The sequence below is a fragment of the Dromaius novaehollandiae genome, chromosome 15 (assembly GCF_036370855.1).
Source record: "Dromaius novaehollandiae isolate bDroNov1 chromosome 15, bDroNov1.hap1, whole genome shotgun sequence".
NCBI lineage: Eukaryota > Metazoa > Chordata > Aves > Casuariiformes > Dromaiidae > Dromaius > Dromaius novaehollandiae.
Genome location: NC_088112.1, coordinates 20859006 through 20885101, shown reverse-complemented (window position 1 = coordinate 20885101; position 26096 = coordinate 20859006). Strand labels below are relative to the sequence as shown.

Genomic DNA, 26096 nt, shown 5'->3' with positions numbered 1-26096 from the left:
GGGACTCGGCCCCTGCGCAGCCCCAAATACCCGTGCACCACCTCTGTTATAAAAGACACACACAGGTTTTCCCAGTCCCTGTGTTTTATTTTGCTCTGCTTTGGAGCGATGGCTGCTGGGCTGGTACCACCGTGATGCAGCGGCACGGGCATCCCGGCATCCACCCGCCGGTGCAGACGTGCATCAAGCAGGGAGCAGGGATGCGCCCAAGAATGAAGTCAAGGGAATTCATTTGAATGCATGAATTCAACTTTTTTGAGTGCAGATTTGGAGATTGGCACTATCCGTGGGCAAGAGCACCCAGGGAGGGGACACGGCCGCGCGCCGGGGCTGGGGGCACACGAGTGCTGCTGGGCGCTGCAGGATGAAGAAGCACGGAGGAGCAAGTAGCACTCACAGAGGTAAATATAAATCTGATATAAATATAAATCTCTGCTGTGTTTCCCGCAACCCGACTGCATTGCAGATGTGTCGCCGGTTGCTGCAAGGCCTGGGTGGAGGGGTTAGACGATGAGAAAGCACAGGTACGCACATAAAAAGAAGAATTATGCGTGTCGTCTTGTGGGCACTTGCTTGAAATAAAGTCCTGAATGGGAAGCGACAGAGGGCTGCATAGGAAAAAAACACCGTGGCATCATGTAATGATGCTCGTACCTTTGGTGAACCCCAGGCTGTCACCCTGACCCAGCCGGCAGGTCTACCCCTCCTGCTCCGCTGACCCGCGGCAGGTCGTGCTGGGAATTAGCTGCCCCCTCCTGCGAGAGCAGAGCCCCTGCCCTCCCCGCGTGCCACCCGGGGCCTAGCACACTGCCCCGCACGCCGGTAATTAAGGCATAATCACGATATAAATCAAGTAAATAAGCACTTGTAGACAGGTCATCAGGACGCTCGTGTCTCTCCGGCAATGAGCTATCTATGGAGCCCAAACTCAGTCCAAAAGCCAAATTCCTGCGATCCAGGTGGATTTTTTCACTAGCCCGAATAGCTGAGACCCTTTGGGCAGGCCTGGGAGTCTCCCGTCTCCCGCCGAGCCTGCAGCGTGCCCACCTCGGCCCTGGGAAGCCCGCCGGTGCACCTATTCAGGTGCTTTTAAGGAGTGGTAAAAAAAGTTCAAAATAGAAAATGAGAAGAAGAGAAGCTCTCACTCATTCAGAAAGTAGAAAAAACCCCAGATCCATACTTAGGGAAAACATCATTTCCATTATACCGTTCTGTAACCTCAACGATGAAAGGAAAATGCATCTGATCTTGGGACTGGAGTCGTATTGTCAACCAGGGATTATTTATTCTGTGATCCTAGCGTCACAATACCCAACTGATATATGAGCACTATAGGATAGCTAAATGCTCATTAATTCAATTTAAATTAATTTCAATTAATCACTGTGATTAGTAATTTATTAGGTAGGAATTAATCGTGAATCGGCGGAGCACACCAGGAGAGCGGCAGACAACTGCAGATACGAAATGGAGCATCCTTGCAACGGGAGTTGAAAGGCAAAAATGAGTTGAGCATTTTTTGAGCACAGATAAAACTTGTGTTGTAAAAAAAAAAAAATCAGAGTAACAAATGTGCAGCACTTTAATGTCAGATTTGACTGTCATTGAAACTGTTCACAAGGAGTGTGGACAATCTAAATTGTACTTCATTTTCTAAGTATGAGATATAACCGTCAGGATAATTTAGAAAACACATCACCAGAACTTGGGCTGAAGAGGGAAGAAAGGGAACATCTTTGGAAGGTCGAAGGGGGAGTTTTCAAGTGAACGCTATTCCAATAATTTGCGACAAACAGGAAGAAGTGAGGTCTGTTACACATCTTTCACAGCCTATATATAAACCAGCCTCAAGAATATTTACCTGAACAGATATTTACAATTTCTTTAAATAGTCTTAAAAAAGTAATATTTGCTTGATCTATGACACAATGAACATCTCTACAGGGAAACTTACCATAGGCATAATAAAATATTCAAGAAGTCATAAAAGATAACACGAGAGCAGTGTTTGGCCTCAGTAAAACACGTTTAGGATGACTGCAATGTATGGATACAGCTTTGTTCCAGAAAGGAGTTGTGCATATTTAAAGGTACTTACAAAGCTGGTCTCCTCCTTTCCTTGACACGTGGATGTTTCCTAACTGGATGAGTAGAAAATCACGGACATCATGCATTGCTAAAGGAAGGCTGTGCCAAGCTGTTTATGTATGTGTTTCGACGACGGGATAGTCTCTTCTAACCCCTATGGCTCATAAGAGAAAATACACGTAGGGCTCAGCCTGTGGATGTGCAAGGGCCAATTAAAGGATTCCATGTTTAATGAATTCATAGGATTCATCTCCTCTTCTTCGTCTGTCTGAACAGATTTTCATAGATTCTTTATAGAACTGAAACGGTTTAACCTACTTCAGGTCTACAGCTGTCCTAAAATGCTACCCTTTTGGTGCAAGTTCACTGTTTAAAGAAAGAATACCAGTGTTAGTCTGCATCCCTCTCATCTAAAAGCCTTCTGCGTGTACTGTGAAAAGGGAGACTTCCGAGCATCTGTGTTGGAAAATAATAACGGCACCATGAAGGCGTCACCGGCAAGGTCCAGCAGCTGCTTTCGTACAAACTCTGGGCAACGAGGTCATCCTCAAAACCGCCCTTCCAGAGGCCAACGTATGGCTCTGACGCAGATGTTCACCTCCAGGGAGACCTTTCACCGCCGTGAAGACTCCTGCACCTCCAAAGCGGTGTGTGGGCTCTGAGCGCTCGGAGACGCCTGGCCGTAGGGCCACTCAGCCTCCCGCCCCGATCACTCCACCGTGAGGACTGTACAAAGTTACAAAACGGAACCAGAAAAGTTTCTGCAGCTTTGCAAATGTGCAAAAATGGATCTGTGTTTCTATGGGAAATCAACTTAAATTTCTACGCCAGCTGTTGCATTCGTGGGAAATTGAGCTGGTTTTACATGAATCTCTTTGCTCATAACTAAAAGATAATTGACTATAAAGAAGTGTACTATAAATGAGAAGAAAAAAATACACAGAAAAATGGTTTCCCAGAATGTCTGAAAAGAAACAGGCAAATTAAGGCCGTGACTAGACAATGTGTGAAAGTCTTCTCTTAAAACTACACTACTGTAGTGGTAGCCGTTATTTCATGAAGGACCAAGTGACTTCAGTGCCAGTAAATATTTAATGAGAGAAGCTAACAATTTCTAGAAGTGTTGCTGCCTCCAAGGGGAACATCCATAACTAACCCCCGCCCGCCGAAGGGCAGCTTCAGCACACCGTGCCCAGGCCGACCGCACTCACGAGCTGCTCAAAGACTGATGCACCACTAACTTCTCAAAAAAAACTTCTTAAAAACTCTGACCCTCCCAGTGTTTCTGGGCTTTAAACCACCCTCACGTCCACATTTCAAGACAAATTTCTCAAACACAGCCATACAAATATGTATGAGAAGAAGTGGGGCTCTCATAGCATCGCTGTCAGTAGCACCAAGAGCAACACAAAGACCAGAAGAAAGCGTGCTGACAGTTACGCCTGCTTCCAAAATCACATCCAGGATCCTTCCAGAGCTGTCCTGCAGAGAAAACTTCTTTCATTAAACCTCCCTCCCAGATTTCCGTGTTTCGAAAACCGCTCTCCGTGATGCCTAGCTTCCCCCGTCATCCAAAGGTGAATTTTAACCGCAGCCATTGCTTCGATGGGCCCTGTGGGTCCAGGTGGGGCAGCCGGCCCAGCGAACGGGCAAGGCGTTCAGGACCTGGTGGAAAGGAAGGAAAACCGATGGCGTGGACGTAACGTGAGAACTCATCAGGATGGAAACTCAAAACCTGTTTTGTTCTACAGAATCGCTAGGTTTCGTGGCTTATACAATATCTCAGTGGAGATATTATTCGCTTCCCCGCATTTTTCTCATAACCACAAATCAGAACCCCCAAGTAAGAAATATCCCTTCAAAACCGCTTCCTATCAGCAGAGCGTACCTTATACTATAAAACTTGCAAGTAGACCAGTGTTGTACCATGAAGCCTATACAGGATTTTTTTGTTTTTTCTTTTTTTTTCCCCAGTGTAAAAATATACAATGCTACTGCTCATTTGTTGCAGTGTAAAGGTCCAACCGGTACTTGCCTGCCGCAGGCGCTGCTGTTATTGCCCTTTCATACTTCTCCAACCCAGACCACTGTGTTACCCCTCCTTATACCTGAAACCTCACAGCGTAATGTGTTTTGTCTCCCATTAATAACAAACAGTGAATCTTTAGCTGGTGTAATGAGATACTGTCCAAATAATCCACTGTCTTTCATAACTCTGTTGTAGCTGCTCCAGGGCCAGTCTTTGGACGTGACAGGGTCCTTTAAATTCTTCAGTACATTCATTTTGCCTGTTGACAGCTCTACAAAAAGCACATCTGTTTGCAAATGTGAAGTAGCATATATATAGTACTGATTGCCTTCAGTGAAGGAGGGCTGAAATGTCAGATCAGATACGTGTACATTCGTTTGTAAGTCGTAAATCAACTTGATTTCCCCTTGGACAGTTATAGCCTGGACTTTGATCCTGCCGCTGTCTCCATCTGCGCTGACCAAATAGCGGCCGTCCGGCGAAACGTACGGTGTGCCCGAAATGTCGCTGTTGGGGCCGATGACGGAGTCGGTGACGCTGTCGATAAGGAGCTGGGGCACCGCGGCCGCAGAGGTCCTCCTCCGGCACTGCACGAAGAAGTAGCCGCCCAGGTGGGTGTAAGCCATGGCCTGCGGCACGCAGCTGGAGTTTCTGAAGCTGATAGTCTTGATGTGGGTCACAGTTTCCAGATCGATTTTGTGAACTGCGGATTGCGATTTGTTAAAGATGAAGCCAAACCTGAAATAGAAAACAGGACACTGAAGCCACCTCTGGAGACCTGGTGACACGCTTGCGCAAAGTCGAAAGCCAGCACAACGTGAAAGCTCTGTCCTGTCGGTTTTGTGTGTGTGTGCGCTATAACGCTGTCTCTTTCTAAGAAACCACTCTCAGTGCTTCTATAAAGTGCTAAAAGGAGGTATATATTTCAGTTAAAATTAGCAAACTGAGCCTAGCAGCTTGAGGATGCGCTTGGGTATTTGAACAACATCTTCCAAGATCAGAAGTCTTATTGTAGTAGGAACACCAAGTTGGTACACCAACTGGTGCCAGGGTTTGGGTTTGTGGTAGACTAGTGTTGGCCAAGGCTGTACTGGATCTGTTTCCATTCTCGAGAGATAGAATTCAATTTACACTCAAGACTTTGATCCTCGAATAGAAAATTGTTCAAAACAAAGAATATCTGGGCCAGGTTTTAAGGAGGCGGAAGACAGAAACTTCAAGCTGCATACATAATCCCTGATTGAAGACCAACACGTCCAACCTCCTCTCCTACAAGAGAGCTTCTGGGGGCAGCTCTGATGCACATTTGCTGCCCGCGGTGCCTGGGGTCCGCTATCATCACCGGGAACGCAGCAGGATAGCTCAGACCTTGCTCGGCCTTGCCCCACCGGCCCCAAAAAGGTGCCTCCCGAGGAGCACAACCAGCAAGGGTGCACTGAGGAAAACGGGCCTTTGCTTTCTGTCTCGAGAGAGGCCAGGCAAGAGTGAGCAGAGAATAAATGTTTGGTAAAAGGTATATACTGCAGCACATTTGACCTTTGCTGAATACACGAAAAGGTCAAGAGCAGCCAAGAAATGTTTCTACTTAATTTGAAAGGGAGCCCATAGAAACAGCCTGCTTGCGTTCCCTAGGATTCACAGGTCACTGACACTGACTTCTGAAAACTAATTTTATGTGGAGTATCTTCTCATCCATTCAACGCGGAGAAAAGGAAATGAAGTGAGTGTTTTGTTCTGCAGCTCTTCCCTGAAAGATGTAAAATTGCTTTATGAAATGTGGAGGACAATGTGCTTGCATGCAGATAATGTATATATTTTGCTTAAAACACTGGGTTTATTTCTTCATCCTTAATCCATCTGTCAATGAGACACTTGATTTCACTTCTAGAGAACAAGCCAATGTAGTGTATGATCCCATGAAAATCACTGGGCTAAGCCTTTCATTTTCCCATTATACTCACATCCATTAGAGACTTCACAAAATATCTGCAGTGGAGATTTGTGGTGCACTGTGTGGGGGGAAATTGGATATGACACTTGTATTTCTCCTGGATGAATGCATTTTAAGTACACTTTAAAAACTGCTTTCCCTTACAGCATTTTTTCAAGACTTCCTCAATACTTGGCCAAATGCCTGAACAAGTTAAAAAAATGGTTCTTATCATAAACTTTGATTTTAAAAAGTGGGTCAGGATGTGTATTATGTGCAGGCAGCGGCAGAAGAGGTGCAGTGCTTTCGCGAAATCTGTGATCTGAAACCTCGAAGAAAACCTTGCACTCAGAGAGTTTTTAATAGACAACGGTCTACTCTGGGAGCTAATAAAAATGGATACATTTCCAGATATCCATCTGAAATAACAGGCAGCTGAAATACATATGCAGGAACATTTGCATACAAATATTTTCTGGCTCTCGGAAGAGATTGCTTAAATATTCACCTGCTTCCTGTGAAACCAGGGAAATGCTGGTATCACCGCTTATTGTTTCTGAGTGAAGAATTTAGAACATGATCTCAGTAAGTCTCATTAGACGGTGAGCAATTATTTTCCTACGCTGAGAGTGAGATAGAACTGACAAAGATCTGGCCCTGAACAAATGAAATAGGAAATTGGGCTTAGCGTTTGCTATTTTGCACATGGAAAACTACAGACAATTATCTATCTTTAATATTCCTCAAGGAAGATCACCTGTATACAGCCGATTAATCACATTGAAGCAAAAAGATAATACAAGAACGACAAAAAAATTCCATCGCTCTGCCTTCCTGTCTTTGAACCCAGCTCATCCATCCTCACCTCAGGGTTTAACATTCAGCAGTCATCTACTGCCTAGCACGACTATTACTCATAACAATATTTTGAAAGCTCACTGGAAAAATGAGGTAGGGAAAAATTAGGAATGACAGCCATGAAATGTGTCTCATTATTTTGTCTTTCAGGAAGCAAAGTTATTTATTTTGGATCAAATTCAGCTCCTAATCATTTAAGCGCGACCCCTCGTCCTCGGCGTTCATTGCAGGGAACCTACACTTAATGTAAGGAGGTCTGGACATGATTTTTGGAGTGTTAAACTGACTCAGCTAAACTAACATATATTAGTGACAGAAGATGATGAAATGGTTGTTATGTTATAACATGGTAAGAACAGTATAAATTGCTGTGTAGTTATCATCAATTTTGATAATGTTAATGGGAGGCCTCCTGTTCCTGCTGGGAAGCAGTCACTGTTACTCCAAGTTATTAGTGTGTTTGTTAGTTATACGAGCTCATTAACTCCTCCATCACATTAGCATTCAGGACCGATGATTCGAAGCGGCGGGATTTTTTCCAATGCGCACACCATTTTTCCGCTCAAACCTCGCCCCTCACGCGGAGACCCAATATTTGAACAAGGAAATAGCTGGAGACACGTGGAAGAAGCACGCTTTATGTTTCGAACGGAGCACACTTTTACCATTTAAGGTAATAAACCCTTGATACAGGTTTCTGCCCAGATCCAAAAAGTGGGTTTTGAGGTAAGGAAGCCCGATTTCTGGCCCACTGAATTCCCACATTTCTAACAACGCCGTGGGCACCCCAGGCAGCCGCAGTGCCGGGTCGGACCCCCGGACTCACCCGCCAGCCCTGTGTCCCACTCAGAGGCACCAAGTCTCCGATTCACGCGGGAAAACGGCAATAATACTTGGTTGCACCCCACATTCTTTGCTAACATTTGTAAAAGGCTTTGGGATCACGAGACAGAGGCCCGCCAGGAAAGCGCAGAATGACCCTGCTGTTATTCATTAATATCGCTTCTTACCTAACGTGATTAATAATAAGATTTGTGGGGGGTATAAAAAAGTCATCCACTCCTTCAAACGGTGTGCGGACAACGTGCTGATCTTCCCCCGCGCTCGCCTCTGGTATTACCTGTAATAAAGAAGCATAAGGTTAAGTACGGGAAAAGCAGTGAAAAAGGTAGAAAGGTAAATACAAATCACACAATCAGAGTGATTTTTCCCAGGGATGTAGCAGACTCAAATTGATCAATGACTTCAAAATACTGTTTGGGGTAGCTGTCTGGAAAAAGGTGTGCCAAGAAATACTGTCTGAGGCTTGGCATTTGTAAGGCAAGCGCACGACTCTGCTTTCGCACGGGGTTTACATCAGGAGAAGGAGCAGTCGTGCAGGAGTGGGAATAGCACGACAACACTAAAACCGCAATAATTTATTCCTCACTGTCTAAAATAAACACTTATTTCGTGGTCGTATTTATTAATCTCACTTAAGTGCACAGCGATAATTCACCAGCTTGAAGGATCAAACGCTAACTCACAGCAGTTAATTATCACTTTGAAGGAGGAGAAATGTTCATCCATCTCTGGCACCACTCAAAATCCACGGCAGAGCGGAGAACGGCGCTTCTGCGTCCTTCCCTCCGCGCTGGCCTTCGGCACAGCGCAAACCTCCGCTGCCATGGAAACCCAGCTCCGTTATCTCCTACACAACTCCACAAAAAGGAGAGGTGGAATTTTTCAATAATTAAAATGTTAAATACTGAAATTGTTTGCTTGCTTCCAGCTGACTTCAGCCCGCTCATTAGGCTCTTCCGCGAATGCAATGTGCAACAGTAGCGGTCTGGGATTTACAGCGACGTAAATCATCGCAGGAAGTGCTAAAACCCTGCCAGGCTTAGTGCAGACAGACGTCCTGGTCGTGCCGTTTAGATCTCTTCCAATTAAACGGCCCAAGAAAGATGCCCGTTCCCGCGCAGCGCTCTCCTGAAGCCAGAGACCGCGCTGAACATTTGCTTCCCACCAGCGACTAACAGCTACACGACGGCCTCCTGTTAGGAGGCTCCGCGTGATAAATCCCGGGTTTCTAAAGAGCGGGTGGAAATTCGGAGCAACGTCCACAGCCGAATTTTTAAGAAAGGTATTTTACTGCACGCCTGCAACTAACCACTGCAGGTTTTACGGAAGACCTTCATCAGATCAGTCGCTGCACATCTTCTGGGGAAGAAGGGCAGGAAAAATGAAAGCTCCGCTGATGCTGATGCTAATCGCAGGCGCTACAGGTATATCTGCACTTTATAAAGATAGCAGAAAGGAGCGGCGGAGAGCGGGAGCCTCGTAACAAGTTTCCAGCTGTGCGGCTGGTGTGTTCTTCTCAATAAGCACCTGCTTGTGCCAGTGCTCCTTTAATTACAGAAACCTCTCGCAGCTGGATGGGAAAAATTAAGTCAGCAAGGGTAAAGAGAGCCCATTTTGTCTGCGTGTACTCCGTATCGGAAACCGCGCTAGCTGCTGGGAGACAAGCAGCCGATACCACCTCCGAAACTTCGCTCTACCTGCCCCGTCCTGCTGCTGGCATCTTTTCTTGCAATGCCACCGCTGCCTTGCTGGCTCCTGCTTTAGGATCATTAAATAACCCGCAGGTCGCGGGCGCGGGCGAGGGCTCTCCTCCCCGGCCGAGCAGCCGAAGCAGCCCGCGGAGCCGCGCGGTTTAAGGCCAGGAAGCCTGGACGGCACGGCACCGCCGTCCTTCTCGTCTGCCCTCGTCACTCCGCTGGGGAACGCTTCAATGCAGGGCTGGCAGAAAGTCTTTATGGTTAATATTCACGTGTCTTACGTGGGTCCGAAACTGCAGCAAATACAGGGAAGCTGCTAGCGCAGAAGGGTATTTCTGGATGGATCAAATCAGCTCCGGTTTCAGCGGTGTCAGTGCCTCACAGCAACAGCAAAATGCCCAGTTAGAGGTCTGAACTGGGAGGCTGGCGTTTCTGTCGCGTCAACAGGAGCGAATCCTCCGGGGCAAGCCGGAGCGGGAAGTTAATTGAGATGTCCAAAGCCAAGCGCTGCTAAACCCCAGAGAGCCCGAGCTCCTTGTCGGCGTAACCAGCATCAAGCGTCAGGTAAGCCCAGGGAGCTCGCGGGCACTGGCCCAGTATGTGCCACTGACGCCCAGCACGGAGCTTGTCCTTGAGGTTTTACTGCTGCTGCTTGTGCTTCCTGCATGTCCTTGAGAGCTTGTTTTTTTATTTTTGGGAAAGGATGCGAAGCTAAACTTGCAGAATACTTTCAAGTATTTCTTCTTTTTACTTGATAATACATAATTTTGAGAAGCAGAGAACAAACCACCTTCTTCAGTGCTCAAAATCTGCATTTTCCTCTGAGAGGAAGAATTCTCCTGCACGAGCCTCCGTGGGCATCCAAAAAAGGGGATGACTGTTTCTGGGAGACAAGTGACAAAACGGGTGGAGTTCAAGCAAAACGCGTAGCAACGTAGTGCCTCAGCAGAAAACTGGACGTGTCCTGCGTGGCACTTCAGCCGAGGCGAGTGCGTTCCCCAGACGGGAGAGCAGGCTGCTCTTGCCCTGCGCCTATCGAGGGTGCCGGGCTCGCGATCCTGAACGAGTTAGGAAACTTGAGCAGGGTGCAACGCCTTCACCTTTTCATGCTTCTCTCTACGTATGATGCCACCAAACTCTTTGCAGACAGAACTGTGAGTCATCATAACATCTGAGAAGGGGGATGCTGCAGCTCCACAGCGAAGGCCTTATCTCACACTTACCTCGAAAGAGTTTTTGGTGAGCCCGACTTGCATTGTCAATGCGATGCTACCAATAGCACTAGAGAGTAACTCATCTCTGCACAGAAAGCATGCTCTTTGCAGCTCGGCGGTACCCACTGCTTTTAGACCGCCCTCAAGTTCACGCAGGCTGCACAAACGACTGCGCGTCAGGCGCGCGTACTGCTCGCAGCCGGCTGCCGACCCCTGCTCTACGTCTTTACGGCGCTTGGCTCTATCATCAGCCTTGAAACAAGAGAGACCCCAGAACAGAGCAGTCCTGCTGCCAGCCGGCGGCACACTCATCGCTCAAAAACAAATAAAACAGCAGGAAAAGCGTGTGAGGATGGACGGATGAGGGATGAATAAAACACACTAGATATGCAAATTAAAGAACAGCTCTATCTATCGATCATTAAGTGCTGTTAATTACTTGCAACGAACCTGCCACCAGTTTGCTACCTGTGATGCCAAGTAAAGAAAAGGTAAAATCCCAGGGAACCTGAGGACTTACCTGCAGTGTTGGCGAGGACTTCTGCATATCACCCCAGCTCAGCACCCAGACTTGATCGTGTGACTTGTCATAATGTAATTTGGTTGGTAACGGGTCAACATCCAAGGACTTTTTTTAAAAAAAAAAAAGAAAAGAAAAAGATAGGTATTTACTCAGTGACCTGACTGTCACTTATGAACACGATGAGTATTAATCCACTGCTGGCATTCCCATGCATCACTGTTACACCCACTTGTGCAGCTTTGCACAACTAGCTTCAAACCAACTGGGGCATCAGCAGCAGCACCAGCAATATGAAATCTAGCTGCTGGCCGCATTTTTCTGGCTAGACATCACTTCATTATACTCTGTTACCTATAGCCAGTAGATCGGGGCCAATTTCTTCTTGAGTTATACCTGCAGAAGTCCATTCTTCCTAACCTGCTTATAACTGAGGTCAGGCAGTGGCTCGGTAAGTCAGAAATTTGTTCTAGCGTTATTTTATCAAGATAGCTGCCAGCCCGGCTGCAGACACATTCCCGAGACTACGATAATCAGCCCGGAAAGGAGATTTTTTGGACAGTAAGTTTGCAGAATAGCAAATGACACAGCACCGCTTCATGGGTGAAAACAACCCAGCTTAGTAGTGATGTCAGCAGATCCTCTGGGCAAAGAACTGCTTTTTTCCCTGCATCAAAGTCTTTTGCCATCGCTGAATAAAGAGGTCCCCTGGTAAGTACCTGCATGGCTTTCTGAGACTGGGTATCAATTATCATCACTCTGTTCTGCTTCGGCTGTGCCACATAAATATACTTGTCTCTGACATTGACTGCTGAAGCCCAGAGGCAGGACCGAGTGCCTTCACCTTCGACTCGGGGACAGATCTCTTCCTGAGGGGGAAAAAGGGAAAAGAGAATATGTTTAATTTCTGCAAATCAGGGCTTGGAGCAGCAAGAAGTTTAGCCTTGAAAACCACAGGAAAAATTCCATAGGGATTCTATTAGGGTGAGTTTTTTTCTTTTTCTCTTTTTCCTGGAAAACATGAAATAATTATTTTGTTAGGTACCACACTGCAGCCTGGCTCTGCTCAGTGACACTACACAGCTGAATCTGCTGCAAACTTGCATCGAATCCAAGTAACCCCATAGTCTATGGCCCTAGCTTTTAAAGCAAGCCTGGGAACGTCAAGACTTATTATTAGCAATAGAAGTATCAGTCTGTGCTTTGAAAATACAGTGATTTAAATTAATTGAATTATAGCTTTATATTTTTTCTATGGCCTTCACTCATTTTCGGTTCACGAAAGCTTGTTCCAAGATTCTTGTGCCCTCGGAAAGAGCAGCAGAAAAAGGAGGGTCCTACAGACTATCACTGCAAGGAAGGAACTTCCCTGTACAAAAGGAACAGCAACTTTGGACAAAATCCCGCTTACAACTGCCTGATACCGAATTTTGTGTCTGATACTTCCCTCACGGAGCCCTGTGCAAACCTGGGATTAGCTTCAGCGGGAGCTCGCCGGTACCCTGAGGTTGAAGAGCCACCCGTGATCTCTCCAAAAAGCCCCGGCACGTTGGCTCCTCGCCACTGCTTTTCCTTCTGGGTCGTTGCTTTACGTGGAAGAGCATTTGTGTGGGACGAGGCTTGGGTATGGGAAGGCGCATAAAGCAAAACGAACACATACATATTTCAGTGAGCACAACTGCTGGCTTTAAATCTTGTCACTGCAGCAGCTGGGTCACTTTAAATAACGGCGCAACCTCCCTAAGGGGAACGCAATCGCGGCGGCAGAGCTTTTTGGGGCAACCGGAGGAAGAAGCAGAGGCGATGCAAACACGGCGTTTGCACCAGAGCGCTGGTTACGGCGGAGGAGATCACACCTGCGAGCAGCACACTTCTGCCGGCTCCCCATCCCGGCGGAGACCCCGTTTGACTGCTGAAGATACCAGATTCAACGGCCTGGCTGCATTTTCCCTTCCAGCCCTCAGGCCGGGCTGGGGACCTACGCTAGCCAACAAAAGCCAGCTCCTTGCTGGCAGCAGCTGAGCGTCCACGAGCTGCTCGGCTGCCTCGCTCCTGGGTGGCAGCACGCTGCGGCGTCATCTTCTCCCGACACGGCGTTTCCCAAATCCGCGGGAGCAGGGAAAGGGCCCAGCCGTGCCTGCTCCATCTTCTTCCCTGCCCTTTAAGAGCAGATGGAGGCGGTTGGCTTGTAGGAACCCACCCAAAGTTGTAGGCTGGCGTCACCATTTACCTGACAAACATCCAAGATGCTAAAAGGGGGGGAAGAAGTAAATCCTGCTTCTACCAAAGGCAAAGGACCCTGTGATGCCTGTAGGAAACCCTTAGAGGTGTCTCTGAAAGGCAGCCAAGGAAAGACAGTAAAAATCCCTTTTATGCCCGCCGCCGTGCTGACATTATTTCTTCTCCGTGCCCTTTCTCCTTTGTTCTTTCCAGGCGCTTTCTCCAGAACCACCTCTGCAATATTTACACCTCTTTGCAAACGAAACACAGGACGCCTGTCTCAGAGAAGTGACAGCGGAAATATGGTTTAATAATAAATCCATGCCGCGTACTAACCTCGGGGTGAGATCGCAGCCCGGATTTCCAATAAGATATATTAAAATACTCCAGTGGGGAGAAGAATATTAACCACAAATTTATTGAGATTTAAAAAATATTGAGCACAGCGCCGCAAGGGGATCTTGACCCATGATAGCCGGGCCTGATCCAGCCTGCAGGGCCCATGACTGGGGCTGCTGGGGCGAGGTGTCCCGGGAAACCATCGCCCTCCCCTTTTAGTGTTCCCAAAACTGAAAGCAAGAGTGACTAATGAAGTATTGCTGGATTAGTTTCCATACTTGTATTTTATGAGATGTTATAATTTCACGAGCGTACGCATGATGTGTGGTACCACGCAAGCGTACCCGATGTAGGTCACCGCAAAGACCGGCCTCACAGGGGCTCAAGGCACGCGTAGCACCCACCACGTCGTGCTCCGCTACATCTGAGCCGGTGCTTGGAGCTCCCTGAGCCCAGAACAAGTTTCCCTTGTGATTCCCTACAGCGAGGCTCAGGTAAGCTCAGCGGAGGCAGAACATGCCGGAGGGCAAGCAAGGACAGCGCGGGTCTCCGAGCAGCAGCCGAACGTGCAGAGAAGGTCTCGCGGGGCATCACCGCCCTTGTTCTCCTCCCTGCTCCTGCCCCCGTTAGCTGTGGCTTAACCTGGGGAACCATTTCTGAAGATCAGAAAGCAGTCCCCCCTTCCACCCAAGAAGCCATCAGCAACAAGGGCTGATGGGAAGCACCCGTGCATGAGGTGTGCACGCATGTGCTATTGACTACTGACCTTTCTGCACAGCCCAGTTAAAACTCTGGGCATGGGTATGTGAATACTTCAAACGGGACAAGTGAAAATCTCTGCACACTTTTTGACATGGTAACTGCAGTCAAATTCCCCGTAGCATGTTAATAATCATCTACGTCAGGGTGGTAACATACGTGGTTCTCTTCATTTTCAAGAAGAGGGCCCTCCGCAAGGCAACGTGAAGCCTGCCAAGCTCCAGTAACCGCATCAAAAGGGTTCTCTGACAGTAACGACCTCCGAACTCATTAGGACAAAGTCCCCCAGCGGCTGGTAGCATCTGCTGGGTGCAGACTGGTGGTCGTCTTCCAGCTGAGAAGAGCTGGACCCGGCAGCACTCTCACCTTGCTGGCATCAGCAAACCTGGTAGCTGGGGACTAAGGAGCCTAAAATCCAGCAGAGCCAGAGCTCTGTGGTCAGGTCACTGTGGAGCTCGGAAATCCCGCTGCTCCTGGCCACCTCCTGACCGGGGTCCGTTATCACCCCTTCGCCTGCCTGCAGCGATGACCCAGCAAAGAGAAGTTGCATCTTTCTCCATTTCTGTATTTGCACCTTCTGAGTGCCCACAAGGTCTTCGCCCCGTTGGACACATTCTTTAGAGAAACGTTCCTCTTTAGGGTTTCTGCAGTACCACCCTTATGAGGACAAGCCGGCTAATGCACAGGACTTACGTAACTGGCGAAAATCCGCTCATCCGGCCTGACGTGTCTTCGGATTTCGCATTCGTTCGGCTGAAGGACTGTGATCCCATCGTCGGAAAAGACATAGAACATATTCCCAACACTGAGGCCTTGAAGGGGGGAAGAAAAGGCAAAACGAGTAGGATTTTTTTGTGCACATCCTTAACTGTTCGGGCTTTTTTAAAGAGCAACTGCCCCTCTGCCCCCAACAAACAAAATCTGCCTTACATAAAAGTTGTAATTTGGATGCAGTCGGTGCATTCACAAAATCAAACTTCATGTCACAACGAGGGCTTCAAGGAGTGAAGAGGTACAGACAGATTCAAAAATGCATCGCCTTGGTGGCAGCAGCTGCATGCAGGTAAATGCCTTCTGGTCTGGTGCACGTGTGCCATGTCAGGACAGGAATAAAAGAAGCCCCTATATGACGTTTTAACCTCCTCACATCACGACTCTGTTTCTTTTTTATGATTTCATTAAAAATAGTTAGCTAACCATTTGAGAGACAACTGAGATATAAAATCTCTCAAACTGAGAGACAAACTTTAGCTAAAATTAATCGGAAAGCTGTCCCATTAAAATTATTCTGACTTTTTTGAAACTGGAAGTAACAAGGTAAAATATGTTCCAGTAATGAAAATTTATCTATTTCCTAAACCACTGGATGAACTAAGAATAGCCACCAAAACAAATACATTTTTGAAATTTTGCAAACTGTAATTCACAAATGTGGAGTATTTCAGCATTGCAATAGCACTCATTGATCCAACTGGGGCATTCCAGGAGATTTGGAAAACTGGCTGTCACTGCGGTGCCGTTAGGAGATCACATTTTCTCATTTCTGCCTAGCAGAAATGCCTCGAAACACTGAGAATTTAGCTCTTCTTCAGCTACATGCAAATGTGGTAATGGAGCATCTTTAGGAAATGGTCAGGATCTTTTCAAACACTCCAGTTAGAAAGATCCAAGCATTATTTATTTTTTTACATTGCACCACCAATGAATGTTTGCAAGGACCACTGTCACCCCAGGTACTGTGGACCATGTACTCATCTGCCAGCAGTCCATGGTGAGGCGATAATTGGTAATTAGTAACCTGCTGCCCATGGAAAAACACGTTCCCCGTTCTAAAGGTACGAACACGTTTCAGCGTTATGATTCCTTAGGCTGCTCCTGTCGTGACAGCCCTGCAGACCCCTCGAGCCCGCAGAGCTTTCACAGGGTTACGTGTGTGCAGGATTAAGGCCTAAATCATCATAAGAAAGCTTTATGGTGAAAACAGGTACAATTTGATAAATGCATTTTTGGAAAATTTCATAAAATGTGTAGTCCAGTAAGGGCTGTTTGGCTGGAGGGGGGTTTTTTTGGACTAAAAAACCCCCTTTTCTTGTGCCAAATAAGTGGCTTCCAAGTGCAGCTTGTCAGCACGAGATATTTGTTGTGCTGACAACGTTTGAGTCTCTCTAAACCATACCACGAAATACCCCAGTTAGGGCATCAGGCGGATACAGGAGCTGTGATCCTCGAATGTGATGCCACGGTGAGGGATCATGCACGCAGAAAAATCTACCCAGTTCCCCCTGAGAACTACGCTGCCTTTTACCGACCAAGGGCTAACTTTTTACGAATATATATTTCACCTGGGCAGTATGGATCAAAATCCACGCCCCCAGCACACGCTCAGCTCCCACCTTTTTCAGTGGGAACTGAGCGTATGTAGCAGAGGGCAGAATTTGACCCTCTCTGGAATGAGTGCACATATTTTCTTGAGTAAAAAGTTTTTTAATCTTAAGAAGTGGAAACAGGCAGGCAATAAATTCTGACAGTTGCGAAGATGCTTAGTAATATTTTCATGCACGATAGTAGTGTAATTTTATCTGATGATTTGATTACAATAAGAGCACATATTTCAGAATTTAGTTGTCCTTGGCCTTAATTAATCAAAAAAACACTTTGATAATGACTTCACCTCAGGAGATTTACAGTGAGTGACTTGGCAAGTCACACCACTCGAGTGCAATTTTCACTGCTGACGGGTTAAAATAAGGTAGGAATTACTAATAGCATTCAGGTACCGAAGATAACTTCTTTTCAGAGTTTACCAAATTAAATTAAAATGCTCTTGCAGTCAGTAAGCTTCACACTGATTTTTAAACAAAGCAGGTTTTTACTAGTTAAGCTAGGAGTTTCACTGTGACTTCCACAGCGCGTGCCAGACCTTGATCATCGGGCTACAAACGCCAGCATCCAACTAAATCAAAAGGCTTTATAAAAGGCAACCTACTTTATCAAACAGCCATATAAGAAAAAAAGTAATGCGTGGGCAGGGTCTTCTAAACCCAAAAGCTCTTATTTTAACCACTCCAGATGAAGCCTGGCTCTAGGGATTTTTTTTTTTTTTTTTTTTTTTTGATCAACAGAAGCAATACATCGTGGTCACTTGCTGGATGAAGGCTGAAGTCCAGGAGGACAGCAGATGACAACAAGAGTTTTCTCTGTTTGAGGAATACAGTCCGCATCCTGTTGCACATCTGCATTTCTTGCCTTCGAGATCAAAGGGCAAATCTGTCACTGTGACATACTGTCCTCTGATCTAATACTTGAATAACTTTCCTCTGTTTAATCAAAATGCTTGGAAGTATTTTAGCATCTAAATTTGGTAACAGAAGGGCTCTCATTTTTTTAAATGCATACACTTATGTAATTGATGACTGCCTGTTGGCGTGATATGCTCCCTTTATCCAGGAATGAAGCAACGCTGACTGTGAAAACGGATCTCCACACTACATTTGGGCTACACACAGCTTTCTCTGCACAAAATGCATATGCATAAGAACTAGTTTGCACGTTGACTAAACGTTGCCTGTGCTTCCAGTGGAGTGTTTAACTGGCTGGTCACACTATGTGCACTCATTGCTTGAGATTTTAGTTGTGCCTATTCCGTGAAAAGTTTTGAGATCAGACCAATAAACCAATTTTTAAAATGATCAACTACTTGTGTTAAAAATTGGATTTGCAGCAAAAACCTGTTTTATGCAATATACTATTTTACTAATATACATTTTACTAATAGCTTTAGTTATTACGAACCTTGCAGGGATCATTTTAAAGGAGCTCAAGTCTACCAATCCGTTTGTTAACATTTTTACTGACAGCTTTCATTTTACCAAATTGAAAAATACATTAAAATGTAAAAACAAAAATACCACCCCTCTCTCCCAGCTTTTTCTGTGCCAAGGTTTCACAGGCTAAAGCATTTGTTCAGGGGGTTCTTTGTCTTGAATGAACATGCTGATCAAATAGTATATAACAATACAGAGAGGAGAATAAGCCTGCTCTAAAGATATGGACTTGTTTTAGGAACATCAGTAGTAAATCTGCTCTTCCTGCCTATGTTTTCCCTGTTAATTGCTCATATCTTTATCTAAAATGTGCAAGGTTGCTAAATTCTAAATTCTATATTGCTTTAACTAAATGCTAAAATTCCATATTGCTTAGCAGAACTATAATAAGGCTTTCCGCAACTAATGTCTTGGCTGTTCTTTAAATACCGCTATACTTCTACACCCGGCAGGGCTATCCCACTACTTGCTTTAGAAAGCAGCACAGGGACGTGGGGCATCAGCAGCCACGCAGTGCCGTGCCGAGGACGCCGGGCCGATTCAATGCACGGGAGGTTTCAGCTCTAAGCAGAAGGGAAAGGAGGTCCTGCCGGCACCGGGGTCGAGACCTTCTCCAGGAGCAGGACAGCAAGGTCCAGGCTGCCCCACACGCAAACTGCAGATTTAAAACCGTGCTTCAGGGCAAGACTTTTCTTCCCGGTGAGCTGAACACGCTTTTAAGAGCCCCGCAGTGCCCAGGGCAGGGTGCCCGCTGCGGCGTTTGCTCACCGCCTGCTCGCGCACGACTGCGGCACAAGCGCACGCAAAGTCAAATCAATTCCTGACTTCCAGCGCCTCAATAATGTATTTGAGTTAATTATCTGTTTAGGATGCTTCTTCCCTAAATTGGCTTCCAAGATACACAGATGTTGACCTTGCGCAGGGCACGCTATAAATTTGATCAAACTAGAGATCTTAACTGCCAATTAAAACAAGGGGAAACGGGGCAACCTTTACCCTGCATCAATTTAAAGGATAGAAGGAGGCAAAACCTGGGTTGTTTTTGCCTAACGGACATGAACACAATTTCTGTTTTTACCTAGTAAACATCAATACCTGCACTGAGGAGGAAAAGCTTGAACTGCTTGCTTAAAAATGCAAGTGTATGGAATTTATGCCTTACTTTGTTCAGTTATGGCAATCTGGGAGCACTTTTGACACTTGTACAGTTATTACTATTTCTCGAGAATCTCAGGCTACCTCCTTGGCGGCAGTTTATATAAAATTCACATTTTTATATATTTTATGGTCGCCTATTACAGTGCAAAAATGTACGAAGTTATCTACAAGACTTATCGCTGGCGTGACATTTCTTATTTGAATAGTTTAGCCTTTAAGTTGCTGGTCTGTACTTAATCTGATAACCGTGAAAGTTGATAGAGTTAGTGGCAATCAGTGGAGAATGGCCCATTATGGAATTATTAAAGCAGACAAGCACATTACCACTACAACAAAAGAACTTTACTGCAGTACCTTCCTCTCGCCACAGTATGTTTGCAACTGCAGCATCAGAAAATGGGGAAAGCCAGAAAATAATCAGGAAAAGGGAAAAAAAAAACAAAACAAAGTCAAAATTTTCATCGTAGCAAGTAACTGAATTCATACTCATGTTTAAATGAACTGTTTAAGTTGTGAAAACTCTGTAACATTCATCCAGATAAAGTAAAATATCAGGAAAGAGTTATTTTTAAATACAAATGTGCCTTTTGGAGACAATTCTGGAATTGTAGCATGGGAAAAATCCCCACGGAATTTGGCGATTTTAGGTGATTTTAGCCTGTGCCAAGACAGAGGATCGAGGCCCGGCGAAGCAGAAGCAGCGAGCTCCCGCGCGGCGGCAGGTCTGGCCCGGGCACCGCTCTCCCACGCAGCTACGACGGGCCACGGTGACGTCCCGCGGGAGCCGAGGCCTGGCCGTCGCGTCGGCTATGCCCGGTGCGCATTTCTCCTTGGAATTTCATGCAACAACTACGTCTTCTTGCAGGATTCAAATATTGTTCAAAAGTACATCTGTATCTGAATTTGTTTAAGACACATCCAATTAGTTTTCAACTCACTATAATTTTCCTTGCACGAGTATTCAAGGGAAACCAACTGACACTAACAAGAGTACCCGGATCTATGTAATGAAGAAAAAAATACATTTTCCAAAGAATTGCCATGAGGGCACCTTTTCTGGGTAACTTCTTTTTCAATACGTGTTCTACATTAACACTTGGACAAGTAGCACCATTGCCCCCAGCCCGTTAATCTCACGAGGATCGAGGTAATCTCTGGGAAGCTGCAAAGCCAGTGGGAGCGGGCAGGACAGCGGCTGCTGATCATTGGTGTCAATGCTTCTGCTTCCCGGGAGCAGGACGGCTCTGCCAAGGAAATGCCGCCGCGCTCCCGCTGCGGAGCTGCAGCTAGGGATGCATGGCATGACGCTTGTCTTGGAAGTGGAAGATAATCTCACATAAGGAGAAACCTATTTTGCTATTTAGTGATCTAAATACAGGCAAAATAAGTAATTCAACCAGATCACTTTTTGGGCATCTAAATATTTGCAAGCTTTGATTCATAACTGGCTTTAGAAAGGAAGTTTTGTATAGAAATCAATGAAATTATTTCCTGAAATAGATGATTGGACAAAATATTAGGGTTTGGATTCCTTGATAACTAAAAATATTACCAAGTTATTACTTCAGTGAAGATATGCCCCATACCATACCCCCAGCACCCTTCTGGCACATGAAAGGCATCCTCGCTCTAGATGAGCAGATCTGCTCTTCCCCATGCGACACCTTCTCAGAGCAGAATCCAACCTCTGATCAATGCGCAGGCAAACCGTCATTACCTTACGAGTAAGAGCCCCACATACCACATGCGATGAACTACAAAATTGCATATATGTCATTATTCTTTAAAGAAGTTTTAAAGAAACAAATACGTGGAAAAATCAGGCTTACGGGTCTTTCTTGCAGAATCTTCTATGAAAAGTGAAGATATGTCCTCATCCACTCCCACTTCATTTTTTGCAATGCAGGTGTAGGCACCAGTGTCCTCATACCGAACACTACTGATATGAAGTTCACTTCCATTTGCTGTAAGAGAGACATCCATAAACAGTGTTCCTCACCGCTGTGAATTGCTTTACATTGCCTTAGCCGCCGGGAGACAGCTTGATGTTCATCTCCAACAGCTCCCCACACATGCATACAGGCTTTCGGGGAATTCTTATGACAGCTGACGAGTTGCTGTTCTGCTTCTCTGCATTAGCTCATACAAACTCTGTGCCACAAATGAACACAGAAAAATCCCACATGCAAACAGTAAACTACGTTGCATTTATTTCTTCTTGTTAAAAAAAAAAAATATGTCAGCTTTAGTAGAGGGGAAAAAAAGAAGTCACATCAATGTTGCAAACAGTTTTTCATCAGGTCAACAGAAATGCTGCTTTGTGAAGGGTCTCCAGACAGTTCCTCCTCCCATCATTAGACTTCTGAAGTGGGACTACTGACTTAAATCATTGCAAGATTGAGGCACCTGACCTAATCACACAGGGATTGCCAGTACTGGGTGCGGGCTGCAATATGCCACTGCACAGGTAGCGGGGTGAATACCGTTACACACAAAATTGCAATTAAATGTTGTTGCCTATTGTCATGTCCGTTGTGTTTCCTGCTCCTACACTTAGACTTCGACAGTGAGGACCAACATTAGTAAAGAGATGAATTTCCTCCGCAGCGGTGCAAAGCCCCCGAGTCACAGCCTGGCTCTCGGTGGACTTGCAGCGTCTGCAGCCCTCTGCACCTGAGCAAATGAGCGCAACGGATTCCTCCTCCGATGTGCACTGATTTACACCAGAGGCAAGGCCATGGAGAAGGAGGCATACTGTGTTTTAACAGACTGCTGTTAGTACTTACAGCAATCAATATTATATTTCTTGAGAAATTCACTGGAGCAGATGAAGAGCGAGAACAAGGATTATGTAACACAACCTCAAACAACCGTGACGTAGCAGAAGTGGAAGAACTTCTACTTTGAAGCACCAGATAATCCTGCTTAATCCCCATCTGCACTACTGTAATTAGTCAAAACTCTGCTCTTACCTAAGAGGGCGAGCTGCTTGGAGAGCTTTGGCGTGATATCAGCGCCGTTCTTGAGCCAGGTGATGCGGGGATTGGGGATGCCTTCGGCGTGGCACCTGAGGCTCGCCGACACGCCGGGCTCCTGCGCCTGCGTCTCCGGGTACACGCGGATCACCGGCGGCACTGCGGGGAACAGGGCACGGCCGCGTTACGCCAGCTCGGCCGTCGTCACTGCTTGGTGGCAGCTTCCAAGTCACCGCCTCCAAACTGACCCCCGGACGCGAGAAGCGGCAATGCCCTGCGCTCCAGTGCAAGCTGCGGTAGCGATCTTTGTAGTTGCGGGGCTCGCAAAGAAGAAAAGAATAAGCTAATAAAGTAACTCCTGGCAGCAGCCTGAATATCTCATTCTGCATTTAGACCACCCTTGCTTTCATCGATTAAAGGTCTGATGCAGCTTCAATAGACGCTGGATTGAAACCTAAGGAGAATGCTCACGGATGTAAAAACAAAAGCATAAATGCAAAATTTCACTGGATCTAGCCAGGGAAGAATTAGACTCCCTGCCCATTTTCTCCTATTAAACATTATCACATTATTCAACATTTTAATTAAATTATGTAATGAAACGGCTTAAATGCTTACTACCTGCTATCCTGAATGAACAGAGTGTTTAGAGATTACTCCTCGGCGGGGCGGGAGACTTCCGAACGTGCCTTACCTTGTTTCAGGAACTCCCTTCCAAGCTATTTAATATGCACGACTGGCAGAACTACTAATTATATCTCCGCTTCAGACATGTTCATTGATTTTCAATCATGCTGCTTTCATCGCTCAAATCAAGCGGTCTCAATACAGCCCATTAACTACTTCTTAACAGTGTACTCACATACGTTAAAGAGAATTTGAAACAGCATTTATTTGGGGAAAAAAATATCAGTGTCCTTCCTCTTACCTCACAGCATCTGTACGGGATAGTTTGAGTAATTACTTTCATTAGCATATACTTCACAGCTTTCTTTCCATTTCTGTTCTTATTTTTGCCATGAGCCTTATGAGAGATGTATTCTACTTCTGTCTTACCTACCAGCTGCTTAAAAAAGCATCATGCCATCAGCCCTGGTTAATACTTGGAATGAAATCAGCCATGACAGAAAGCCCTCAAGTCAGCTTGGTTTTTATAGCTTTGAAAGAGAGATTGCTCAAGTGCATCTGAGAGGAAATGCCTAGGGGCAACTGGAAACAAAAAAAAAAGGGGGGGGGGACTTTCAGCAAAGGAATGTCTAAATTGCACACTTGCATTGGACATGTGTACTCCCTTTTCTTCTATTTAACTTAAAAATATAAGTAAGTTATTGTGAGATGAAGGGCAGTAGTAAAACAACATGTAAGAGCTTTTTAATCAGGAGGATACTGAAAAGGCAAGGCTTGTTTTATTAAACTGAGTTTGCAATTTCTAACTAAAAGCATTTGCGAGCTTTTGATCCTACCTCGCTGCCATCGCTGCCGGGGTTATTGCTCCTCCTGATGCCAGGAGGTGCCAGGTCAAGGCGAGAACAGCAAGGGAAGCGACCCGCGGCTGCGGATGGCCGGCAGCTTTCAGAGCCGGGTTTATCTGAGGGATGCTGCCCAGCAGGTCGGGCGAGTGAGACGCAGAGTCAGGAGCTTCCCAATCCTCCTCTGCCTTGCAAAGGGAGCAACTCTTAATGGAGATACAGCCCTCCCCAAACATCGCCTACGTAGTGCACTCAAAACCAGCGTGGATTGATCAGGTTTCCTTGTAACGGCTTGCTTTAGGCTTTCCTGTTGCTATTGCTGTGAGCATCAGCACTCCCAGGGACTTCCACGACGCAGGACCATGGTCTCGAACCAGGGCACTCGTTAACACAGCAGTTTCCTTGCATCGCTCAGTTTTTGCCTTGTTCCATGTTAGTCTGCATCTGAGGAAGCCACAGACTTCACCAGCAGAGCCAAAAACACAGCAGATTATACTGCAAAAGGTAGCTCATATCTTCCAGATGCTGAATGGATGTTCTTCATGGAAATTGGCTTAACTTGAAATTATAGCAAGGTGTGTACCTTTTAGAGTGATTACGAGGAAATGGCATTCCTTCACCTACAAAACAGGGTGCTGCACCTCCATTCTTGCTCTCATCATTTTCTTGCTCCTTCCATTTTAAACTCTTTATTTCTCCCTTGTCTTACATAATTCATCGCACAGGTTAATTACTGCATGCAACTGCCCTGTGATAATAGCGAACTGCAGAATGCTTTTTTATCGTCCTTGCTACAAATTAATACATTCCAGGTAAGCGCATTTTACTTAATGCTTGCAAGGTTTCAGCTCCAGACTTTGGAATATATGGATTATCCTTTGCTATTTCCCTTGGTAAATATATATCATTGCTAACCATTACTGTGTCTGCAGCCAGAGGCGATATAAAAATGCTATTAGCTCAAGCAAAGTAGGAAAAAAGAAGCATTCAAACAAGTAAGAGATTAGGTAGGTTGCCTGCTGCTGCATACCGAGTAGTACCTCACTTGAGAGGGGACCAGTTCATTACAAGACAGCTCACAAGAGTACAGGTGAGACAAGACACAGGACCTATACATTTTGGTGCTTATTTAAATTAATCTGTGTTTCAGATGCTTTAATTGCTCCATTTATGAACTGAAAGGAATTTGAAGCCTTATATGTTTTCTCTGGGAATGCCACATAACAAAACATACAGCATTTAAAGCTTCTCTCTGGAAAATTTGTCCTATTGGCCTCTTATAATTGGGCTGAGGATCAAATGGCTTTTTTAAACTATATTCAAGGAATACAATATTCTGATTTATGTTGATGTTTCCCAGAGTGCTAGAACCAAGGAAAATGATGCCCTACACGCGGCAGTCTCTCAATTTGCAGACTATCGGTTCTCATAGTTGATTACAATTTTATGAGATCCTTTACTCTCAGCAACTTCTTTTTCTTGAAAATCATAAATTGCTTTTCTTCCCTATACTCAGAGCATGCCGTACACCTTTTCCAAGCAATATCCATACAGGGGAGAGAACTTAATTTTCTACCTGTTCCTTGCCACTCCTGATCAAAGATACCAGCAGGCAAGATTCAGATCAATTTTTCATCCTTGGACCTTGTGCTGCCTTTCCAACATGTTCTGTTCTTCCAAATACATGAGGAGCCAGGTGTATAAAGACGCTGACTCAAATTTTACCACTGCTGTGAGAATACTGATGAGGACAGCCCAAATATTGTCACAAGCATCACATATGGGCTGCATTTCACCTGTGTTTTATGGTTCTTGCCCAGCAGCCACAAGCCCGTGGTTGCAGGCATCCCTGTGGTGGTCCTCACATTTTCTGCCTAAAGCATCCTCATCCTGGCTCGTCCGAGACAGCACCTGCATCTGGCTGTTATTTGTGATATTCCCAAGCAGCTGTGCCAGCTCCGGCAAGCCCACAGGAGCATCGCACATGCAGCACTGCTTCCCAGAGGCGCTGATCCCCGCTGCCATCAAAGGCTTGCACGGTCGAGGTGAAAACCCCCGGCTCGCACGGATTTGGACACAAAGGGAAGCTCTGCGTGACATTTAGCAGTAGAGCGAAACCAACCTTTCTCTCCTTGAGGTAGGTTGGTAAATGCACCGCAGCCAGCCGGGGCGA

At 45.9% G+C, this 26096-nt stretch overlaps 1 protein-coding gene across 5 annotated transcripts in view; it reads right to left on the bottom strand.

The window, feature by feature from the left end:
• Nucleotides 1-1380: 1380 nt before the first annotated feature.
• FSTL4 (follistatin like 4) overlaps nucleotides 1381-26096 on the bottom strand; it is a 433157-nt gene continuing 408441 nt past the window's right edge. For 4 of the 5 annotated variants that reach the window (XM_026118282.2, XM_064521137.1, XM_064521138.1 and 1 more), the window contains 8 exons: nucleotides 22452-22613; nucleotides 21309-21443; nucleotides 19834-19860; nucleotides 15191-15309; nucleotides 11899-12048; nucleotides 11180-11287; nucleotides 7916-8025; nucleotides 1381-4855 (listed from right to left, as the gene is read on the bottom strand). In XM_026118282.2, coding sequence (XP_025974067.2) covers nucleotides 4153-4855; nucleotides 7916-8025; nucleotides 11180-11287; nucleotides 11899-12048; nucleotides 15191-15309; nucleotides 19834-19860; nucleotides 21309-21443; nucleotides 22452-22613 — 1514 coding nt within the window. In that variant the 3' untranslated portion in view covers nucleotides 1381-4152. The remainder of the gene's footprint in view (nucleotides 4856-7915; nucleotides 8026-11179; nucleotides 11288-11898; nucleotides 12049-15190; nucleotides 15310-19833; nucleotides 19861-21308; nucleotides 21444-22451; nucleotides 22614-26096) is intronic. The other variant, XM_064521140.1, reaches the window with a different exon arrangement.